This window comes from Ursus americanus, chromosome 33 (genome assembly GCF_024610735.1).
Source record: "Ursus americanus isolate L20-20 chromosome 33, mUrsAme1.1.p, whole genome shotgun sequence".
Lineage (NCBI taxonomy): Eukaryota > Metazoa > Chordata > Mammalia > Carnivora > Ursidae > Ursus > Ursus americanus.
In genome coordinates this window covers 4,069,240-4,092,978 of record NC_142159.1, presented here as the reverse complement: position 1 = coordinate 4,092,978, position 23,739 = coordinate 4,069,240, and the positions used below count along the sequence as shown (strand labels likewise).

The window sequence follows — 23,739 nt, the reverse complement described above, 5'->3', positions numbered from 1 at the left end:
AGAGAACAGTTGTGATAAATACACTGAAACAACAAAATCAGCGACGAGAGTCTGGGCGGTGACAAGCAGCGGTGTGACATCTGGCGGAAGCCAAAGTCACAGCAAGGGGGAGAGAGGTGGGCGTGAGGAAGCATCCCGCCGAGCGTGGACACAGAAAAAGAGAGGAATTGACAGTCTTCCTTTGGAGTCAGGCCAGCCTTTGCCACCTCTAATTGAATAGGACGATGTCACTAGGAGTGAGGTGCTTTGGAGGTGCGGTTTCTTTTGCACTGTGCTGTACCTTGGAACGTTAAGCAGCGTGTGAAGCATACTTCCATTCCTAGAGTAATCTGGAAGGAGATGCAGAACCACCAATAGGACAAAGGAGTCTGTCTAGTGATGACAGTGCTTTAATAAGTAGACTTCTAAATACACTAAACAGAGACTGGGCTTTGAAGGGACAGTGCATGCTATTTGTTTTACCCCAGCTGACTGTCAAAGCTTCCTAAAATCCCATCTTTTGGCACTGAGAGTATTTCACAAAAATGCAGTTTACAGAATTAGAAGAAAGCTCAACTAGTTTATCCAACATCCCTTTTACAAATGTGGGGCCTCAAGTTCAAAGAAGGGACAGTGATGTGCCCTAAGCCACAGAGCTAATTAGTGTCAGGACCAGTATTTAGGCTTCTGATTCCAAGTCCTGTGTGCTTTTCTAGGAAACCATGCTGCCTCCACAAAATGGAAATTAGTGTGAAAATATGATTCAATATGTAAATGTCAGCTTAACACTCAAATATTTCAGGATATACTATTTTGCATATAGCATCTATTGTTCTCTGTTTCATTTACCACATCTTACATGACCAATATTTTAAGTTTTAAAAGGGCAGGTTTAATATCAGACCACATGACTCCCCCAAAGGGTCTAAAACTATATAAAATATGTAGTAAGTACTCAATAAATACCTGTGGTGAGAAGCAGATACCAATACCATACTGCTTTGCCAATGCCCAATTTTACAAATTAATAAACAAATGGATCAGTTATCATTTCCTTATACTGATGCTCTGAACTCTGAATCAAGAGCTTGTTTCCAATAATCAACAGCATTTACTAGCTACCTGCTTTGCATGGGTTTGATGGCATAATTTTAAAATTTCAATGTCAGAGCACTTGGGTGGCTCAGTCGGCTGAATGTCCAACTCTTGATTTCAGCTCCAGTCAAGATCTCAGGGTTCCTGCCTCTGGCTCCGTGCTCAGTGGGGAGTCTGCTTGAGATTTTCTCTCTCTCCCTCTGCCCCTCCCCCCAACACGCCTATGCTCCCCCCCTCTAATAAATAAATTTAAAATTTCAATGTCAATTTTTAATTAATTTTAATTTTTAATTTTAATTTTTAAAGGACTTTGTACCTATATTAGAATTGCAATGTTCATTATATCAAACACTTAAAAAAAACACAGAGATTTTTTAAACACATTAAACACTTAAAAAAAACACAGAGCAACTTCCAACTGTCTTCACAACCTATGTACCTTTTCTAGCTCTACAAGGCTGTGGTTCTATAGACGGGGCTGGGGAAGAACAGCTTTCCCTAGCACCTAAACAATATAGGGCATCTGTATTCTGACTTTAAACCTCTCCAACACAGTCCTTTTTAAGGAAACCCATTAATCTCCTGTTCTAAATAATAATGGTAATTATGCTTTAAGTATAAATGTACACAATTTATAAAAGGCTTCAACCAAATCCTGCAAGAGCTGAGACCAGAACATAGGGTAATTATGAAATGGGCAGATACCCCAATCAACTTCACTTTTGCATTTAAAATGGGACTATATTTTATTTTATTATTATTTTTAAAAGATTTTACTTTTTAAAGTAATCTCTACACCCAACATGGGGCTCGAACTCATAACACCAAGATCAAGAGTTACATGCTCTACTGACTTTAAATTCAATAGACGCTACTTAGCATTTCCTATGGATGCTGGTGAATATGGGAACATGTACACCTAGTGAATTAGGTGATTTCAGAAGGAAGCAGAGGAACTGGGATGATACGGTCACTGGCTTCCTAAAGAATATGAACCTCACCATGTAAACCAAAGAGGAGCCAGTGAAAATCACTCCTATTCGCCTGCTGAGTCAAGCTTTTTTCATGTCATAGGACACTGCAGAAGCAGTAGGGATGGAAGGGGAGAAATGGAATATGAGACATATTTATAGAAGGTAGAATTGACAGGAATTAATAACTAGAAGAATAGAAGATGAGGGAGAAAGAGGAGTTAAGGCTCTCAATAAGGGGAAAGACGGTAGAGCAAATGTAAAAAACTCATTTGGATCACGAGCTTAAGTAGAGCTGTCCAGAGGCTTCTGGAAAGAGAAAAGAGTGTACAACCCATGTTAAGAGTCTGCATGAAGAACGAGCCGGTTAGGAGGTTTCATTTCCACAAACACTCATTCCCGTGTTTGCATGTGGAAGAAAGATAGTGAACAATTACAACAGGACACTGGCAGAGCTATTCCTAGGTTGCCATGAGACCACAAAGTTGAGGGTGACGTGTGTGTGTGTTTGGCGGGGGGGGGGGGGGGGGGGAGTAGTACAGAGAAAGTTTCCCTGAAAATGCTGAACTGATTCTTAACCAGCAATTAAAAGTTAGCCATTTGGAGACGTGAAAGTACATTCGGGCATGAATGACTGGTAAAGTGGCAGGGTCAGCAAAAGCAGAGAGACGAGAAAGAACACACAGCAGGCTGGGGAGTACGAGTGACTGGGCATGAAGTAGAGAAAGCCAGTGTGACAAGGATGAGGCAGGTCAACAGTGGAAGGCAACGATGAAGCAGAAGCCGATCTCGAAGACCGTGCACTGCTAAGTTTAAGAGAGACGTTCTGGGGAGCTGAGAAGAAACTGGACTTTCTTTTATGATCACAAGCTGGGACCAGCTCTGTTATCCAGTGTTTCCACTTAGAGTGGGGGAAAAAAAGGAGGTATGAAGTTGGAAGTTGGAAAGAGTTTCCTCCTAATCCTCTGAAAAAAACTAGGAGTTTAAACCGATCAGACTACTATACTGAGCTTCACAACAAGGAAGTTAAATTAAACTGACTGCCTGATTTGCCTTTTCTCTGTTTCGGATACATTTATCTTGTAGCACTAAAAAACAAAGTGGCCCATATTTATAGATTCCCACACTCATTTGAGAAATACAGAAACAAGCAAACCTTTGATTTTTAGAGGCCCAAGACAAAACAAAAGCATTACCCTGAAAATGAGACTGTCTAACCAAGATTTTCCTTTTTCTTTTCTCCGCCGTAGGTCCTTCTCTGAAAGTCTATTTGGTGTACCTGTTTGATGCTGGCAGATGTGAAATCATCAGAATACAAGAACTGTCCTCACTTTCCTTTACAATGATGAGCTCACGTCAAATGTTTTGCTTAACACATTGGCAACAATTCTTACATTGGCTGAGTTCCTGAACTTAAGTTCAGCAATGTTACTGCAATTACAACCAACGTTTTAAACTTTAAAAGCAAACATGTTTTAAATTATTATTTGAATAAACTATGATTTTAAATGCTATAAGTCTCAGACAGAGATGTATTTTTGTGAAAAAAGCAATGAAGACACGAGATCAAATGTGGCTTTATCACTTTACATTTGTTACTTGAGATAGTCATTTGGCCCTGGAGCCTCAAGTGCCCCATCCGAATATGGGGATGGTATTGCCTACCCGACAGCTGTGAGGAACAAACAGTGCTATTCTGTGTTCAAGTTTCTGAAAGAAGACCCAGTAAGTGGTAGGTGCCCAATAAATGTCAACTGAATCTGAATTTTAGGAGCAAAAAAATTGAACATTGTGCATATTTCAATTTTTAGCAAAACTAGATTTTAAAGTTCTCCTTCAATAATTCCAAAATTTCTGTAAATTTTACTTCTCTAAAGCCATCACTAACCCCAAGTTTGAACAGTTCTCCTATTAAAGTTGTAATCTTATCGTAATTAGAAGTTTAGAAATTTAATGAGTTGAAATGCAACATGGCACAGATGCCTTATTATACCAACTAGTTAACACGGTATTTGTTTTCTACATTAATTTTACTTGCTAATCAAAAATACTGCTTTCTCCCAAATAACATCAAAATAAAATTGCTGATTGTGCAATGGTAAAACCAACAACACCATGTCTGCGACAAGGCCACTTGAATTTTTTCATGAGCTGGCAGTTTCCAGGGAAAATTTAAGATTCCATATACTGTTAAGTTAGTTCTCAAAAATTCAAGTGCAGAAGCCATGCTTTGTACACTACAAGGCAGATATCGGGTTGCACATGCTAAGCACGCCCATGAATACCTATGGACATTGAACATCAGAGCTGATTCACCTTCCTGAGTTAATAAATAAGTCTGCCGGGAAAGACTATTTAGGACTATACACGATTGTGTATGTTTCTGGATGTCCACAGCAACCAGATATAGAATACTAAGGAAATTCTGGGGAGAAGAGTGTTTAGGAGCCCTTCTATTAGAACACAGTGCTCCCCATTCGTAGCCAAGGTTCAACGCAAGTTACTCTTACCTCTTCAATTGACATGGAAGCTCCTCATTGGTCTCCCTGCTTCTCTTTTCTTTCCCCAAACACTTCATCAAAGAGGAGCCAATGGTCTAACCAAATCTCATCTGATCATGTTAACCCCCTCCTAGTCAACAAGCTTCCAGAGAGTTCCACTGCTTTAGCATTTTTTCATCAAAGTCTTCATAACATGGACTACCTCTCTCGTTTCAATCTCTTCCGTTCCCCTAAAAATCTCAGCTATATTTAACAAACTATTTAGATTGTGAATTTTATATATGTAGAATACATAGTAAAAACCATATAGAGTTATGTATTTATATTTGTTTTTCAATCAGTGGAGCCCTAATTTATATACAGTATCCAACTGGTTAAAACGCTAAAATATTAGGAGTAGGAGACTTAGAGAACTATTCGTCCCCGCTCCAAACATCATTAGAAAACCCCTGTGCCTAACTTAACACACTCTAACACACGTCTCTGATCTGTGCTTCTGGTTTTCTTTTTTGCTTCACCTTTGCCTTAATGACAGCTGGTTCTTTTTAGACTCAGGTTAGGTTCTGTTTCCAGAGCATCTATCTATCTGTATGGCCACTGTGGCACTTGTCACTCTGCAGTGCAATTTCTCCAGCTAAAGGCACTCACTGAGCTCTGCACCTGTTTCCTCAGCCCCAAGGACAATGCAGGCCGTAGATTTACTGAACAGATGACCATCAGCACCTGTGGAACTTCTCAGCTATAAACAACTGCACACATGAGGAGGCATCAGAAAGACAATGCAGAGTTTTGGCAGGTTACTTCAGTTTATAAAGACTCAGATTTCCTCTCCCTGCCTTTTTTCTTTCCAAACTAATCAATCCTATTTGCTCTATGGTCTACTCTCCAAAGCAATGGTAAATCTGAACAAATTTATTTTCTTCAACTTTTCAAAAAATGTGTTATGCTTTCTTGCCCTTTTACCCTTCTTTTTATTTGCTTAAACTTTTTTTTGTGAAGTAACACATACATATAAAGGTACATAAAATATACACCATAGCTTAATGAATAAAATGAGTATACATGTAACTATCTCCTAGGTTAAAAAACAGAACGGTGAACTCCTTCCCCCTTCAAAAACTTCCCACTGTCCAGGGTGCCTGGGTAGCTCAGTCAGTTAAGTGTTTGCCTTCGGCTCAGGTCATGATCTCAGGGTCCTGGGATCAAGCCCCACGTGGGGCTCCCTGCTCAGCGGGGAGTCTGCTTCTCCCTTTACCCCCACCCCCACTTGTGTGTGCTTTCTCTCTGAAATAAATAAAATCTTAAAAAAAAAAAAAAACTTCCCACTGTCTTTCACTTTAGATAACTGGTTTTGGGGAGAGTACAGGAAAACCCCACGGAATTTGTGGGATCAGCCCCTGAATTCATATGCCTGCATGATCCTGGGCCAGGATAAAAAAAGAGATCATACATTGTATACCTGAAACTAATATAACACTGTATGTTAACTATACTGGAATTAAAATTAAAAAAAAAAACAAAACAAAAAACAAAGGCATTAGGGACTGTGGGTGGTTGGGGGGACGGGGTGCACAGGAAGAGGCATCAAGACATCAGAGTATATGTCTATTTGTATCTGTGAGTATGTGTGAGGGAATGCCCACACAGACCAGATTTAAAGCAATCCTAAAAGGTAGGGTAAACCTGTACTTCTAATGGTAAACATTTTCAAAATAAAAGCATGTTTTTACTAAGCAGATAGAGTACTCTGCTGCTCCTGGCTTAAACCAGGCCTTAATAGGAAATCGCATAATTTTCAGTATACAAGTTTCAAAACAGTATGAATTTAGACCAATTACCTTCAACCCCATTGTGGGTAGGAAAGACGCTTTAAGTGAAAAGTTGACATTATGGGGTTGCACAATCCCAGCTACCCAATAAGCTCATTCCATTCAACCCGAACAGGGGTTCTCTCTGCTCACAGCAGGCATCCAACAGGGTAGCACATATATGCTCTCTGAGTGAGAAAGCAACACCTTCTCACATAAAACCCCCTGGAGAGAGATGGCGAGGGGGAGGGAGGAGGACTTTACACCTGCAAGCTCCTAACTCTATCAGCACTAGGGCTGGGAAAAACAGCACATATTTAAAAAAAAAAAAAAAAAAAAAAGGATTCCTGATAAAGCCAGTAACTTTCAAAGAAGGATCTTCTTAAGCCATTCTTTTCTTAGAAGATGAGTAAGTACAAAGATTCAACATCCAAGTCTTTGTCTTCCTAATGGACTTAGTCAAGCCCTAATGACTGTATAAGCAAACTGCTTTAAAGGGCAGCTGTCAGAATTCTTATTCTTCTTGGTAGGAAAACACTATAAGCACAAAGTGTTGTTATATTAATTAAGACATCTCAACTTGAAGGCATATCTGTCAAAATGACCACTAAAAATAGAACAGCGTTATCTCCAACGGGGCAGACATGAGACACCTCCAATCCTAAGAGACTCCTGTGAGATGTGACCTGGGACGCACATGTGTTTTACAGTACCACTGAATATCCATCTCAATGTAGCCGCATGTTTTCAGTTTTTACTGTACGTCCTATTCGGGCTAGGAAACGAATAATTAACAGACATATAACTCTTGGCCCATCATGAAAAATCTAGTTAGCTGACTAGCTGACTGAGATCTGGTGGGAAAGAACTGTTCTCCAGGTCTAAAAGAACTGCTGCTTGCACTGAAATTCCATAAGTTTCAAGATGAACATCTTGATTTTTTTTTTTTTCAATTTCCCCATCACCAAAAATAAGCCAGCTCTGTCTGTCAAGATGCCCAGGCCGTGTGGCAGTGGTGTCAAAGGCTGCCATTTGCTCGAAGGCACTGCCATCTGTGGCAGCAAAACATTTTGTCTCCGGAAAATAAACACATCTGCCTTTGCCAGTGTCCTCCCACTGTGCCGCCCATCTGGAGCAGGTGAGCTGGAAGGCAATCCAGGGCATGGGTGAGACGGGGGTGAGCAGGGGAGACAAGGCCTCAAGGGAGATGGCACATGGAGGAAGAAGGTAGTGCTGTGTCATGTCACATCCTGCTAACCACATTCGCCAAAAAGCATGTGAAATTACCCTTGTTAGTGATATTTTAATCATATGTAACAAATGGTTGGTCGTGTTTATAGGACAAGACCTGCAAAGTCAAGGTTTCACCAGGGCCATCTGCTCACAACGTCACATGACCTCACTGATAACAATAAACAGATGATGTCTTTGTGCCAGCCACCAAAGGCAAGAGGACAATAACCCTAGAGGTCAGATTAGGGGCTCAAAGCACCAGGATTCTTCTAGGACAAGACCACACTAGCCATGCCTACTATAAGCCAAACAAAACACACTCAAAGTCAGGCCAGAGTGTTGGGAAATGTCATGGTCACTTCCAAAAATGACTAATACCTGAAATTCTTTCTGACACATTTTTTACCTTTCCCTGAAAAAAGTAAATTCAAGTCTGGTTATGGTCTTGATATCAGATCTTTAAATTATACTATTTGGGAGCTAGAAGAAACCATAGAAATTATCCAATCAAATTCTCTCTTTCTTCCAATGTTTTTTCAACTACCTCACAAGAGAGCTGGTGCTAAAACTTCCTGAAATAGGGCTCTTCCAATTACACCACTGGTTTCCAAACTTTGGCAGGAAGGGGACCGTGAAGCTGTTTTTTGCAAATAAAATCTTACATGGAATTCCAATATATAAAATAGATAAAAGTTGTGCTGAAATTCACCACACTGGTCTTCCTTGGTGACTCTCCTGTGGCAGCTTCATGGAATAGAGTTTGAAAACCACCACACTAGGCTGGCTGATAGTTTTCCAATTCGTTATTTCCATTTTTTAGGTGCTAAGCAATAACAAGTATAGCCCTATAAAAAAAATAAATTACCAAAGGCTCCCCAAGTACTTGGCAGAAAAGGTTCTATGAGAACACTTTGGCCAGTGAGTAGCAGTAGTAAAGCCCTGAAGATTACATACCATGGAGGGCAGCATTCTACTCTAAGCCTTGCCGTGCCACATTCCCCAAGGATATCAGATTTGGCTGGCTCCTATCTCGGTCTCCACATACGAGAAATGGGAGATCTGGGTGGACAGTAACAGATAATCTTAGGGCATTCAAATACTATACCAAACATGCCACCTAATTCATTTCAAGCAAGAAAGAGCCCCATTACTTAACCACTCTCTCTTCTATAGCCCATTAATCAAATCATAAGGAGAATTTAAATAAGCATAGTGCAAACTATGCCTATAAGCCATTACAAAATTTTCAAAATAATCCTATTAAAAATCCAGATACCATGTTCTTAATGATGAAGTCATTATTAAATACTATTTTCAGGGGCGCCTGGGTGGCTCAGTCGTTAAGCGTCTGCCTTCAGCTCAGGGCATGATCCCAGGGTCTTGGGATCGAGCCCCTCATCGGGCTCCCTGCTCCGCTGGGAGCCTGCTTCTTTCTCTCCCACTCTCCCTGCTTGTGTTCCCTCTCTCACTGGCTGTCTGTCTCTCTGTCAAATACATAAATAAAATCAAGAAAGAAAAGAAAAAAGAAAAGAAAAGAAAGAAAAAAGAAAGACTGACTGACTATTTTCAGGGAGGTATCATTCACTTATTCAAAATATATTTTATTAAACCAATGGTTAATTCTCAGTTCTTGTAATTTGCCACATTTGATCACTCCTTCCTTCCTAACAGATGAAGAAAGTGAGGCTCAGCAAACATTAAGTGACTTAGTGAAGACCACAGAAACTAGTACATATGAGAGAACAGCCTAGAACTCTGATACATGTGACTCCAAAACCCATGCTCAAAGAAGCCTCATAAATAATCAAAACTGGGGAGTCAAACCCATAGCAAAAAGCCTAATAAGCCCTTTTCCTGCTTCTTGGGGTATAATGAGAGGGGAGATCAACTCAATGTACACATACATCTAAATAAAAACTAGAATGAAGCCTCTTGATTTTTTCCCCCGTTCTGTGTGTTTTTTTCCATCTCTTCCTGCTGATTTCATCTTTAATTTCATAGTATATGGTGAAGTAACATCCATTCATTAAAAATATTTTATTAAAAATATTTTAATGAAGGGAGCCTGGGTGGCTCTGTCAGTTAAGCACCTGACCTTGGCTCACATGATCCTGGGGTCCTGGGACTGAGCCCTGCAATGCTCCGTGCTCAGTGGAGAGTCTGCACTCCCTTTTCCTCTGCCCCTCCCCCCCACGCATGTGCTCTCTCTTGCTCTCTCTCAAATAAATAAATAAAATCTTTAAAAAAATATTTTAATAAAATTCCCTTCTAATATATAAACGTACAATAACATTTTCAGTGGTATCTGTGGACCAACTGCATGACATTTATTCAGCAAATAAATATATATATATAAGATTTTATTTATTTATTTGAGCGAGAGAGCAAGAGAGAGAGAGAGTACAAGCAGTGGGAGCTGAGAGAAAGAGAAGCAGGGTCCCTGCTGAGCAGGGAGCCCAATGCAGGGCTCAATCCCAGGACCCTGGAATATGACCTGAAACGAAGGGAGACACTTAACCGAACCAGCCACCCAGATGCCCCTATTCAGCAAGTATTTACTGAACGCTTACAATGGGCACATATTTTACCTAATCTATATAATAATCCTACATGGAGGTCTTTTTTTAAAGATTTTATTACTTGAGAGAGAGAGAATGCATGTGCATGCGTGCACTGGAACTGAGGGAGGGGCAAAGGGAGAGAAAACACAGAACCCTAAGTAGACTCCATGCTGAGCATGGAGCTGGATGCAGGGTTGGACCTCACGACCCCAAAATCACAACCTGAGCCAAAATCAAGTCGGACACTCAACCACTGAGCCACCCAGGTGCCCCTTATATGGAGATGTTGACACTTTAATGGAACTGGAAATTTTATACTTCCCCAAACACACAAACATATTTGTACATTAGTCCAGTAACTAATTAAGGAGACAGTATGAAAGAATATGGTATTTGAATTTAGAATCTTACCTTAGACTTTTACAGGCTATACATGTGTCTTTGGTATATCTGGACACATAACAGAAATACTTAACCTCTTTATTACTAACCAGTCTACATAGGCTTATAAATAAAATGGGGATAACATTCATCTTATGGTGTCACAGTAAGCATTAAATAAAGTCACATATATAACTATCTATAATAGCACTGTTCAAGAGAACCTCCTATGATGATGAAAAAGTTCTATATCTGCAATTTCCAATACGGTAGCCATTAGCCACATGTGGCTACTGAGCACTTAAAAAGTGGCTAATGTGACTGAGGAACCAAATTTTCTTTTTTGGGGGGAACCAAATTTTTTTATAGAAATAAAAGTTTACTTTTCATTCAAAGTTCCAGAGACTATCACCTAGGAACCAAATTTTAAATTCTATTTAATTTTAATAATTTAAAATTTTAATTGCCATTTATGACTAGTGGCTACCACACTGGACTGTGATGATCTAGAACAAAGCCTTGCACATAATAAATCACCAATTTTGCTTTACTTCCATCTTCCTTATCCATATCAATACTTCTTTATATCCTCTTTACCAGCAAATAAGTTCAACTAAAATAGCACAACGAAGAATCTCCCATAAAAAACTAACTTATACCTATTAAATTGCTTCTTCAACCAAGCAGCAATGGCAGCAGAGAAGCAAGTCATTTATTAGTCATATGTGCCACACACTGTGCTAACAGCTTTGCACGATTGCTTCATTTAATTTATAATAATTTTGTAAAGTAGGTGCTATTATCTTATAAATAGAGAAATTGAGCTTAGAATCTGTCCAAAGACACACAGCCAGTAAGTCAGTGAGCAAAGATTTAAACTCAGGCAGTCTAGGGGGCAGCTGGGTGGCTCAGTCAGTTAAGCATCCTACTCTTCGTTAAGCATCTGACTCTGACTCTTGACTTCAGCTCAAGTCATGACCTCCGGGTCATGAGATTGAGCCCCGCATCCACTCCGTGCTCACCACAGAATGTGCTTGTCCCTCTCCCTCCCCCTCTGCCCGTTCCCCTGCTTCTTCTCTCTCTCTCAAATAAATAAATAAATAAAATCTTTAAAAAACTAAACAAAACCTCAGGCAGTCTAATTCCAGAGACAGTGCTTAACCGCAATGCTAAATGTGCTTGCATCTTAAAGAACCAGTTTACAAAAAATTCATTATATACTCCACAATAAATAAATGTCCTCCCAACCAAATACCACCCCCAAACAAACACACACACCCCAAATTAGAAATCAGACAATTTGAGCTATAGACACAAAGTTATACATGGTAACTGGCTGACCTGAAATAAGTCTCATGTGCCAACTGGTGTAACTGTATAACTGTACCAAATCTAGTGACTTCACACTTATTAATTAGAAGACTGAAAAAATATCATCACCTTTCTCCCCAGAATAAAATGACTAAAATATAAACTCATATTTTAGAGCTAACAATCTAAGTGGATAGATGGGTGGGGGAGCAGAGGTTGGGCTCAGAACCATAGGCAGACGTAGTCAGTATTTACTAAAGCCCTATGTCACTGTCTACAAGGCATATTTATTTGTTAAGACAGCAAACATTTCTGCAAGGAGATTAACCCGAACCACTGCATTTACATGAAGCACACTGCCACGCTTATCTCAATTCTAAAAGGAGCTGAAGTCATTGAATGTCTGCTGTATTTATGACGAGGTCTTCATTGTACCCAAAGCTGGAATTCTTATTCTAGTTCGGCCTGACAAGTCGAAGGAATATTTTACACAGCAAGCCACAACATACTCTTTCCCAAATACCGCAGGAATTTCTGAGCGGCAGGAAAGGTCATATCTGACCCATTTTCCTCTCTCACAGAGCAGTGAACGAGAAAAGGCCACTGACCTTTTACCTAAATCAAAACAATGTAGGTAAATCTGTCTCCTCCTTCCCGCCAAAATATCTCTAGCTTCTCTTCAAACCTCATGATCCTTATATTGCACAAGCCCCTGGGCCAAAGGTAGCACTGAGAAAAAGAAGTTCTCTTTATTGAGACATTCTGAAGTAACTTTAAAAAAAACAACACCTGTACTTGTTTAGATTTCTGTCATAATTCAGCTTAAGCAAGTGCAGATGAAACTAAAACCATAATAAAAATATGAATAGCACTGATGTTCTAGAAACACTACCGAAAAAACAAGGAGCTGATGTAAGGCAGAACAGTCAAGTAATTATGGCACCATTACTGTCGCTTTGTCTGACCTGCTGTGTGACCTGCAGCTAGTCCCTTTGCCACTTTATGCCATTCATTCCGTATCAGTGATAGAGAATTAACTACTATATATCTCAGCGGAATCGCAAGTAGATTAAATTATTAAGCAAAATGCTTTGGGCAAAAGTCATATGAATGTTAAATATTATGATTTACAAGCATTCATTTTCCTAGCACTCCTGTGGGGTTAGGAAGTTATCTCGATTTCATAGATGAGTAAACAGGCACAGGGGGTAAGGTCACATGATAAGGCTCCATTTACTTAGTCCCTGTGGGAAGGGAATAATACACACCTTTAGCAATCATATGAACTTTCTTGGCAGTACGGAAAGAAGAATAAATCTGTGTGCTTTGGCAAGAAAAATCATAGAAAGACACATAATCTTAAGATGAAATGTGCAGGCACCTGGGTGGCTCAGTCAGTTAAGCATCTGCCTTTGGCTCAGGTCATGATCCCAGGGTCATGGGATCAAGTCCTGCATCAGGCTCCCTGCTCAGCGAGGAGTCGGCTTCTCCCTCTACCCACCTGCTTGTGATCTCTCTCTCACTCTCTCTCTCTCAAAAAAAATAAATAAAATCTTAAAAAAAAAAAAAGATGAAATTTGCATTGTTATTTTCAAAGTTTCTCCTCCACTACCATGTAAGAACCTTCAGCCACAGGAATTAAGGAACATGGTTTCCTATGAAAACAGTTCGAAAACACATTTTTAAAGGCTTTCACAGGCCTTCATATTGGTGTGCCCCATCCAAATTCTCTGGGAGTGTATATTTGCATTTCAGGCTCTAATTAGCAACTATGCAAAAAAAGAAAACAAGTCCAAAGAGACTGAAGAACGAACAAGTACCAAGGAGAAGGGCTTAGGAAGTCCAAAAAAGGGCAAAAATGCTACACATGCATAATATAATGTATAATAAGAATATAGAATAAGCACAGATTTTTCTGCTCTCATGTAAGGCTGCTTGCTCTATTGCTTACCCGACTCCGAAGACAATCAGCCAGGTTTCGTCGTGTGAAATTAGCTGCTGCTGTGGGAGACAATTCATAACCTGGTACAAGAGATAAACAGTCATACTTAAAGTGAAGCAGAAGGAATAACAGCACCCCAAATCATTCTACTACTCCTGTTTTTACATCCTTCCACTCTCTGTATGCCCAGAGTACATAAAGTACACAGAAAGAGGAGTACAATCCTCCTCGTCCCTTTCCTCATGCAACGGTGGTGAAATAGCTCGTCAGCACTGACAGTAATTCCTGGCCGCAACACAGAACCAAGCCTTGCGTAAGCTGTCATTCATCAACAGACTGTGGTTTCCTCTATAGAAGGAAGGGGGTACAAATACATAGGTATTGGGGAAAAAAGAAAGAGGTCTCGAGGTGCTGATTTTTAAAGTTTATTTAAAAAGAATATTGGGAAAAGAGAGGCTAGAAGTTAGGATGGCCTCAGGGTCATACTTTAAAGGTTTTCTTTTAAAAAATAAATAACTTTATTAAATATGATTTTCAAAAGTACAAGCAACAGAAAAAAAATGTTTCCATCACTATCTACAACATTTTAAAAAATAGAGTATCTCGAGCATAAAACCTCTCAAAAAAAGTTATAATGACAACACTACAGCCCAGAGGAATGCCATCATATGTGCATTTAATAATGCACTCCCTCTGGAACTTAACCCCCTCCAGTAAAATGGGATCTAGAGTCAAAAGCCACAAACGACCCACAACTGAGCAGACCCATGCAGAAAATGCAACTTTGGAAAGACAGCACATGGTTAAGTTATTATCAAACACCAGTGTTACAGCAGGTAAGATTTAGATTAAAATTCTAACAAATATTTACTGAACAGCAGCTATGTTTCAGGGTCTGTGCCAGGTGCTTTCACAGTTTATTGAACTTCATCCTCACAACCAGTCTATTACTGCATATGAAATTATAATGCAAACAACTGTGAACAAGCAGGAATATTTTTCAATTCTTCACCTAATCCCCTAAACACCACTAAGGATTTGACAGTTATTGTAAAGGCAGAAAGGTCTGATACCTATTTACATACAGATTTTTCCTCCTTTCCCTTATTTTACCTCCGTTCTTGACCTTTAATATGCATAAGAATTACTGTGCAGGGTTACATACACAAAACTACACTTGACAGGTAATTTAAAAGATTTTAAAGGCCATTTTAATCATACACGGTTTTTGTTTTGTGCACTGACTTTAAACCCTAACACCCATGCAACAAGCAACCCTCTCAACTCTTGTTAACTCTCCCTCCCTCTCCCAGGACAGGGCAGTGAAATATTGCTGTAGCTACTGTAACTAAGAAACATTACTGGCATCCCTCGCCTGCCATGTAGAAATGAAGTGGAGAACCACTAAAAAATAATCCTTGAAATATTCTCAACTTGCTTAAACCTGAGTGCCACGTGCTTTAGGTTCTTTTTTCATCTTTGAATTCTCTGTAGTACTAGCCAGAGTGCTTAAGATAGAGGAGGCCCTCAAAAGTATTCATGGAACTGAATGCATGATGCTCAATTTGCTGCCTAACATCTATATAAATGGGTCATATCTAGCCATTTTATATCATTATATTCAAATTAAGTTCTTTCACAGTTTCACATTGTATCAGTGCTGTGTATAAGTGTACTAAACTGGGGCGCCTGGGTGGCGCAGTCGTTAAGTGTCTGCCTTCGGCTGAGGGCGTGATATCGGGGTCCTGGGATCAAGCCCCACATCGGGCTTCTCCACTAGGAGCCTGCTTCTTCCTCTCCCACTCCCCCTGCTTGTGTTCCCTCTATCGCTGGCTGTCTCTCTCTGTCAAAAAAATAAAATCTTTAAAAAAAAATTATAAGTGTACTAAACTATGAAGTAAGTAACTGAAGTAAGGTCCTTTCTGCTAGGGTGTCACTATAAACTTTCCTGGGTCATAAAGCTAGTGGCTAGTATTATCTGATAGTGAGGCTTTCTCTAATGAGGAAATCCTAGCGAGGAATCCTCTAATGAGGATTAGAGCTCATTAGCCCCCAAGGGAACTCACAAAAATCCTAATTATCTTCCTAAACAAGAATCTACCAGAAAGGCAAGGCAGAACTCTTCTATGACAGTAAATCTCCCAAAATTACACAGAGCATTAAGTTTATAAACATTTTACATATTATTCATTAATATTATTATTATCCCATTTTAGATGTGAGGAAAATAAAGACCCAAAGAGGCTAAGTGACTTGTCACATTAAAAAAAAAAATAGTAAAACCAAGTTTATCTGAGGTCTTTTAGCTCTGAGGTTCAGATATACTTTAGCTCAAATAACATCCTCTGAAATACCTAACACTTAAAAAGTCTGATACTGCCATGTTCATCTCCAAGGTGGCCCTCAAGTATCAGCGTTATAATGGTTCTCTTTTTGGCTCTGGGATTTTTGCAGAAAATCTTTAGGATCAGGAGGGTCTAAAAGTTTTAAAAGTAGGAAGATTCAAAAAAAAATATGACCACACTGGTCTGCTCATGTGTAGAATTGCCAGTAGATAGTATTTAAAGACAAATCAATGACAGTTACATTCCAAGTATTACCCACCATTTCGCATCTTATAAAGTTGCACATTTTTCTGAATATATTCTGCAAACTGTACAGTGTCTCCAGCCTCTCCAACACATAGGAGCAAGATTTTTTCACTCATCTTAAACATCTTGTCATGATCTGCTCAAAGAAAAAAACAGTGTTAAAAATTACCTCATCAGAAATTTACTGCTATTGTACAGGCAGCCACAAACAGGTTTATCAATCACTCTATTGAATAATTTTACTAATCACTGTTTTTAGAAGACTTCAATGGGCAACTGTATTAATTATTCTCTTTCACTCTCCATGCTAAACCCATTGGCGTATTTTATTAAGGTCAATCTCAGTTGGAGAATATATTTGAGCACTGACAATTGAAAACAGTTAAATACATCTGAAGGCACTAGAAATGCAAAAACCAAACCTTCAAAGAAACTGAAGGAATCAAGCCAATGGCCATTGTCTTTAGGTACATGATTTCAAAGCCCTGAAATGTCTCTAAAATACAAATGTTATTTTACTTATACACACACAAAAGCATATATGAAGGACCAGTGCTACAATAAAAATTAAGGAGTCATCTCGAGAAAGAACAAAAAAATCAACTGAGAATATAAATCACCTTAAAAAGTAAATCAACACCATTTCCAAAGCAAAGAGAAAATTAAAATGACTGCCAGAGCAAAAATTCTAACAAATATCTTAACACTATTTAAAAATACCTCAAAAATCCCAATAGTCTAATCTTATCTAGTTAAACCAGACTCATTCAGATTACATAGATAAACAAATATCGAGATAGCAATTAATGCCTAAGGAAGAAAACTCCATATTCAGTCTGTAGCTTCGGAAAAAGCCTAAATCTCCCTATCTCACTCTCACTTTCACTTTTCATTTTCAAATAGTGCTGAATAATCTTCCCTGGGAGACATGTTTCCTGTCTGAAAGCTTCTGAAATGTCAAAATCCCTTAATAGGATTTAAAGAACAAAATGCTACAGTCAAATATTCTACAAATGTTTGAGAGTTGTAGAACCAAAATATGGCTTCTTAGACTTGGGGAAAAAACACACCAATTATACCTGTAGATATTATCAAACTGCCTTGAAACTCCTGAACAAACACACTTTTGTTTGTTACAGGCTACAGACTTAAAGACTGTTAGTTTGCAAACTTGGTCATAAAAGAAAAAAATTCAGGGCACCCGTGTGGCTCAGTGGATTAAGAGGCTGCCTTCGGTTCAAGTCATGATCCCAGGGTCCTGGGACTGAGTCCTGCCTGCATTGGGCTCCCTGCTCAGCAGGGAGTCTGCTTCTCCCTCTCCTTCCCCCCCACGCGCTCCTGCGCGTGCTCGCTCTCTGTCGCAAAAAATAAATAAAGTGTTAAAAAAAATTCACTTATGGATATATTACTATCTATGCAAAGAAAAAGGACTAGAAGAGTATTAGATGCCACTGGGCAATTTTTATTTCTTTCTTTTTGCTTATTAGCATTTCCTAAAATGCCTATACTAAACCTGTACCATTTTTATAAGAACACGTTACTTAGTAAGTTTGCATTATTTTCATAATGAGAAAAAAAGCTGGGGTTTTTTTTGTTTTTAAAAAGATTTTATTTATTTATTTATTTGAGAGAGAGAGAAACCACAGAGGGAGAGTAAGAGAAGCAGATTCCCTGCTGAGCAGAGGGCCCAACTCAGGGCTTGATTCCAGGACTCTGAGATCACAACCTGAGCCAAAGGCAGAGGCTTAACCAACTGAGCCACCCAGGTGCCCCCCAAAAAGTGTTTTTATTTTGGAAAGAAAAAAGCTTGTTTACAAAGAATTACTGTCACATTTAAAAGAAATGCTAAAATTCTAGGCAGTAAATTGGTCAATTTTGAAATGAATTTAATACAAGGCCAAAAGTGTTTTTTAAACATTTATTGTGCGTCCAATGAGTAGTAAGGGGAGATGGTATAGATTCCCATGGCCCTCTGAGGAAACAGCCCGCATAGCACTAGGGAATTTCTGAACCTTGACAAAGAACTTACAAGATCCACATAGATGAAACAAATGGGCAACAAAACGAACATCAGTATACAATAGTGTGAAAGACCAATTGTACTAGAACCCAACAGACCTTGGTTATTTTTATTTTTTTTAAGTAGGCTCTGCAACCAAGGTGAGGCTTGAACTCACAACACGGACATCAAGAGTTGCATGCTCCACTGCCAGCCAAGTGCCCCAGTAGACCTTCCTTATAATCTGGGCTCAGCACTCTGAACTTGGGCCCTAGTTTCCAAGTCTATAAAATGGTTATACTATCACTTACCCCTACCTAACTCATAGGTAGAGAAAACTATACATGTACAATATCATCATACTCAGTATTACTCAATGTAGCTCAGATTACACACACTATATGAATTCAGAAAAAAAAAGCATTCTGTGTGGGTTTAAGGGCTCTGAGTAATTTTTTTTTAAAGACTTCATTTTCATTTAGTTGAGAGAGAACAAGAGAGAAAGAGCACAAGCAAGGGGTAGGGGCAGAGGGAGGAAGAAGCAGACTCCCTACTGTGCAGGGAGCCTGACATGGGACTCGATCCCAGGACCCTAGGATCATGACCTGAGCTGAAGGCAGATGCTTAACTGACTGAACCACCCAGGTGCCTTATTCTGAGTAATTTAAAAGCACTTCTATGCAGACCAGGAGACAAGAGACATAAAACGTAGCATACAATCAAACTCAAGACTTGCGGCACTTTCATAAGCAAGCAAACTCTGGGAAATATCTTCTCTGTATCAAAATATCTTACAAAGTGACGAACCAAAAAAATTGACTGCAATTATCATTCTTACTTTATACCTGGAGAAAAGAAATCCCAAAAGGTTACTCATTTTCAGCATTCTTGCTTACCCTACATAAGGTCCTTCATGACATGAAAGGTAGGAAAAAGTCCTCGTAGAATTTTAAAGCTCCTATCATAAAACACTTTATACCAGAAAAGACTATAGGGAAAATTAAAGTTGAGTGTAATTATTTCCAACCATTTTTCAAGAACTAACTCAAATTCATCTTTCTTCCATACCACAGTGATCTTTCTTTTTTCTGAATATCCTTAGGCTTTACTCCTGAAATCATTAATTTAAAAACTAATACTGACTAGTGATACTTCTTTTTATCACACAAAATCGTCTTGTAGTACTTATTTCCTTGTTTTCTTAATGTCTTACACCCCTATGTGGATTATATAGAGTACTTGTAAAGGTACTGACTTGGTTATTGTTCTACCCAGACACTACTTCATGCTAAAATCACCAGTATATCAAAGGTCTTAGTATTCAAAATAATGGACAGATTTACCCTTAAAACAAACTGACTCCTTTGGAAAGTATGATTTGCAAATAAAACTTCTAGGGGCACCTGGGTGGCTCAGCCGGTTAAGCGGCTGCCTTTGGCTCAGGTCATGATCCCAGGGTCCTGGGATCAAGCCGCACATCGGGCTCCCTGCTCAGCAGAGAGCCTGCTTCTCCCTCTCCCTCTGCTCCCCTGCTCCTGCTCTCTCACTCTATCTCAAATAAAGAAATAAAATCCTTAAAAAAAAAAAAAAAAAGAACGAACTAACGAACAAACTCAAGCAAAGTCCCTCGGAGTTCTTTCCATCTCCCCAAGTGATGAGAGCCTGACAATCAGATGCCCGTCCCTTATAAAAACAGTGATGGACACATACCTCAGAAAATCCCAGATTTAATAATTTTCCTTTCCTTAAACTAAAGATGAACTATAACCTGCCTTCAAAGCTTTCCCTAATCTCTACAACCAGAAAGAATCTTTTCTTCCTCTGAATTACCTAAAAATAATCTCTTCTTTCTTTGCATTACCTGAGAAGTTTGGGTTTTTTTCATATGTAGCATAATTTTCTAGCTTGTACTATAATTATTCGTACACACATCTGAGTCCCTTATTAAACTGTAATTTCTTTTAAGATACAGGCCACATCTTATTCTTCTTGCATCCCTTCAGAACTTAGCACAGTAATGGCAACACAGGTGCTTAAAACCTATTTGTCAAATAAACATGAAGCCATCTGAGCCAAAGCATAATACTTTTTCAACAATAGCACGTCTATGGTCAATCATGAAAACACACTCTTAGATTCCATGATCAAAAAGAAAAAATTTAAAAAATTATTAAGTACTATCTACAGGGAGACAGCACAGTATAACAGTTATGGGAAAAGATCAGAGTCAAACTGCATAGATTTACACCTGGGTTCTGTCTCTTGTGGTTTTAGGCAAGTTTCTAAATCCTAGGCCCCAGAACTAACATCTGTAAAATGGCAATATGATAGTGCCTGTCTTAAAAGGTTAAATGAAATAATGAAAATCACTTAAAACAGCCCCTGTTACATAAGTCCTTAGTATTATTTCTACTGCCTATTTGTCACTGCACTAAGCATTTGCACCAAACTTTTTCACTCCATCCTCCCAACAAGCTGGTGAGGTTGGTATTATTAACCTGATTTAACAGATGAGCAAATCTGGCCACTGTGAAATAACTTGTACAAAGTCACAAAGCAAATAAGTCAAAAGGCTCCAATTTGCGAGCTCCACTAAGTACTTAAATACAAGGAAAACTTGGCAGCCAGTGTCCCGGAAAACTGGAAAAGGGGGATCAGAGCTGAGAAAGGGAAAGGTACAGGCAGCGGAAGAGAAATGCCAAGTTTCTAGTCCCACAGTCTCAGTCTCCCGAGGATCCCATCTTACACCGCTAGCAAACTTACCTCATTAGTAGCGACAACAGCAGGAAAACTTATTCAAAGATTCGGGAATCTAGGGAGGTTGGTGCCCAGCAGGCGCTTAAACACTTAAAAACTGAATTCTCACAGGCAACTCGCCGCCTAGGAAGCATTTAGCGAAGGCCAGAGCAGAGCACTGACCTCGGAGCCCTGGGAGGAGCGAATGCCAAGGCCCTAAGCTAGTCTGTCCGTCTCCTCGTTCCGAAAAATAAGCAAGTGCAGAGTAGGACACGCGGGGTTCCACCTCCCAGACCTCCCCGGTGCTCACCCAACACCCCCGCCATCCCGAACTCCCTCCGACTGCCCTTACACCCAGGCCCGGCCGGGCCTCCCCTGCTTCCTCTCACCGTCCTTCATCTGGACAATACTGCTAGCGGCCACCTGGTCGGAGGCGACAAGGACATAATCGGGGCCCTGGATGCCGATGAGGTACTCCATAGTGGCGGGAGGCCGAGAGGACAGAGTGTGGGACTCGCCGGCTTCTCGGCCTCACCGGTGAGACAGCACCGCCGAGCGAAGATTTCGCGCGACACAGGCCGCGCGACTGCCCGGGCCATCGGCGCTTTCGGATGACGCACATTTGTCGCGAGAGGTTGGAAAGTGGGCGAGGCTTCGGGCGCCTTGAGGCGCACGCTCGCCTTCTGGCCTGTCGGTTCTCTGGCGAGTCTGGTCTACGGGCTACTTTCCTTAGGTAACGCCCCGTTTCTTTACTTATAAATTGAATTTAAAACTCGCGTGGGGATAAAACCACACACTACATATCAGATGCCGAGCGCGTGTGGGTGCCAAAAAGACGGGCGAACGTTCCTAAATGGCTGTTTGCCTTCGCTCGGTAAAATATCTCCAGAAACTCCCTTGAAAGCCAGATTACAGAAAAATAAACTTGACGGGAGCCCTATTTACATGTTTCACAAAAATAAAATACGGTTGAATTAAAGATCTAAGCATGAAGACTAATTATAAAAGATCTTTACACATGTCCCCATTTCAAATTATATGCAATTGTTACTTCTGGTAAGAGACTTGAAGGGAGGACTCTCACATTTTATTTTATACACCTCTGTATTGTTTGAATGTTTTGCAATGCTGATGGATTTCTCATTTCTTTTAAATAGGAACAAGCTTGGCCATCTCTTTATATCTTGCAGCCATTCTGGGAAAATCCGAAATATTCCATGATTAGTTTCTAACATTTACAATTTGGTCTTCGTGCCAGCCTTACTAGCTTCCTGAGAAATGGCAAAACAGTTGCAATTCTATTTCCAACACAACTGTGCAATTCATTTGCTTTTGCAGAAATCTGTAGTCCTCACTCCCTTCAGAATGTTTCTAACAGCTCTCTGCCTGTGAAGGAATATGGAGCCTGAGGGGTGAGGGGCAGCCCATCTATCATGGGATGGATGCCAGGGGCAAGTAAGGTCATTAAGTCAACCATAGCACTAAGAACATAGATGCATCCATCATCCTAGAAAGATTCTTTTCTTAAACTCCACTGTGGAAGAAGTCTCTTGAGTCTCTCTCCCACCTCCCTTTCTCTTTGTGTGTCTTTGTATATTTTTTAATTGCAAGAAGTACACAGTTGTATCATGTACATAAATCATGCAGAAGAAATATACGTATCTCTCCTCCTCCCACCAGAGGTAACTACCCACCAGATATCTGTATCCTTCCAGACCTTTTTTTCCCTTTGTACATACCAATATTCACTCATTCATTCATTCATTCATTCATTCACAAAAGCTGCAGCATTCTGAATTGGAAAATGGACCCTCTTCTCCCAAAAAAGACCCAAGGGTCCTTTAAGATGTATTTTCCCTCTTCCTCGCAGGAAATCCCCTCTAGTTAAGTCACACTAGAGATTCTCTGTTAGTATAAAAGAAAGTAGATTTTCAAGACCTAACGTGTACTATCTCACCAAGAATCAGGGAGAATCCGTTCTCCATTTAAAGTCTTAGAACAGGGGCACCTGGGTGGCTCAGTCAGTTAAGCGTCTGCCTTAGACTTAGGTCCTGATCCCAGGGTCCTGGGATGGAGCCCCAAGTCAGGCTCCCTGCTCAGTGGGGAGCCCTGCTTAGTGAGGAGCCTGCTTCTCCCTCTCCCTCTGCAGCTCCCCTGCTTGTACTCTCTCTTGCTCACTCGCTCTCTCTCAAATAATAATAAAAATCTTAAAAAAAAATAAAGTGTTAGAATAACTAAGTCTTAGAATTAGAAAAAGCGTCTGTGGAGGTTCCAGAAAAAGCGTGATGTGGCCAACTCTTTCTGTAAAGGGCCAGACAGTAAACATTTTTGAATTTGTAAGTGTATCTGTCACAACTACTTACCGATGCCATTGTAGTGCAAAAGCAGCCATAGCCAATACCTAAATGAGTAAACAGGGCTATAATCCAATAAAACCTTATTTACAACAACAACAACAACAACAACAAAATGAGGGGGAGAGGTGGTCTTAAATGTATCCACACAGCCACTGCCCTGATTCAATATATTCAGTATACGACTCAAAGACAAAACAGAATAAAATCGTGCTGATTAACACTTAAACTAAAAATTGGCACCTCCCAAATGAAGCTTCATCTTCACGGAAAATCA

At 39.9% G+C, this 23,739-nt stretch overlaps 1 protein-coding gene across 1 annotated transcript in view; it reads right to left on the bottom strand.

Moving 5' to 3' along the window:
* PSMB2 (proteasome 20S subunit beta 2) overlaps positions 1-21,724 on the bottom strand; it is a 32,192-nt gene extending 10,468 nt beyond the window's left edge. Inside the window, exons 1-3 of the mRNA XM_045782315.2 lie at positions 21,498-21,724; positions 16,387-16,509; positions 13,792-13,862 (exon numbers count right to left, since the gene is read on the bottom strand). Of these exons, the coding sequence (XP_045638271.1) occupies positions 13,792-13,862; positions 16,387-16,509; positions 21,498-21,588 (285 nt within the window). The 5' untranslated portion in view covers positions 21,589-21,724. The remainder of the gene's footprint in view (positions 1-13,791; positions 13,863-16,386; positions 16,510-21,497) is intronic.
* Positions 21,725-23,739: the final 2,015 nt, after the last annotated feature.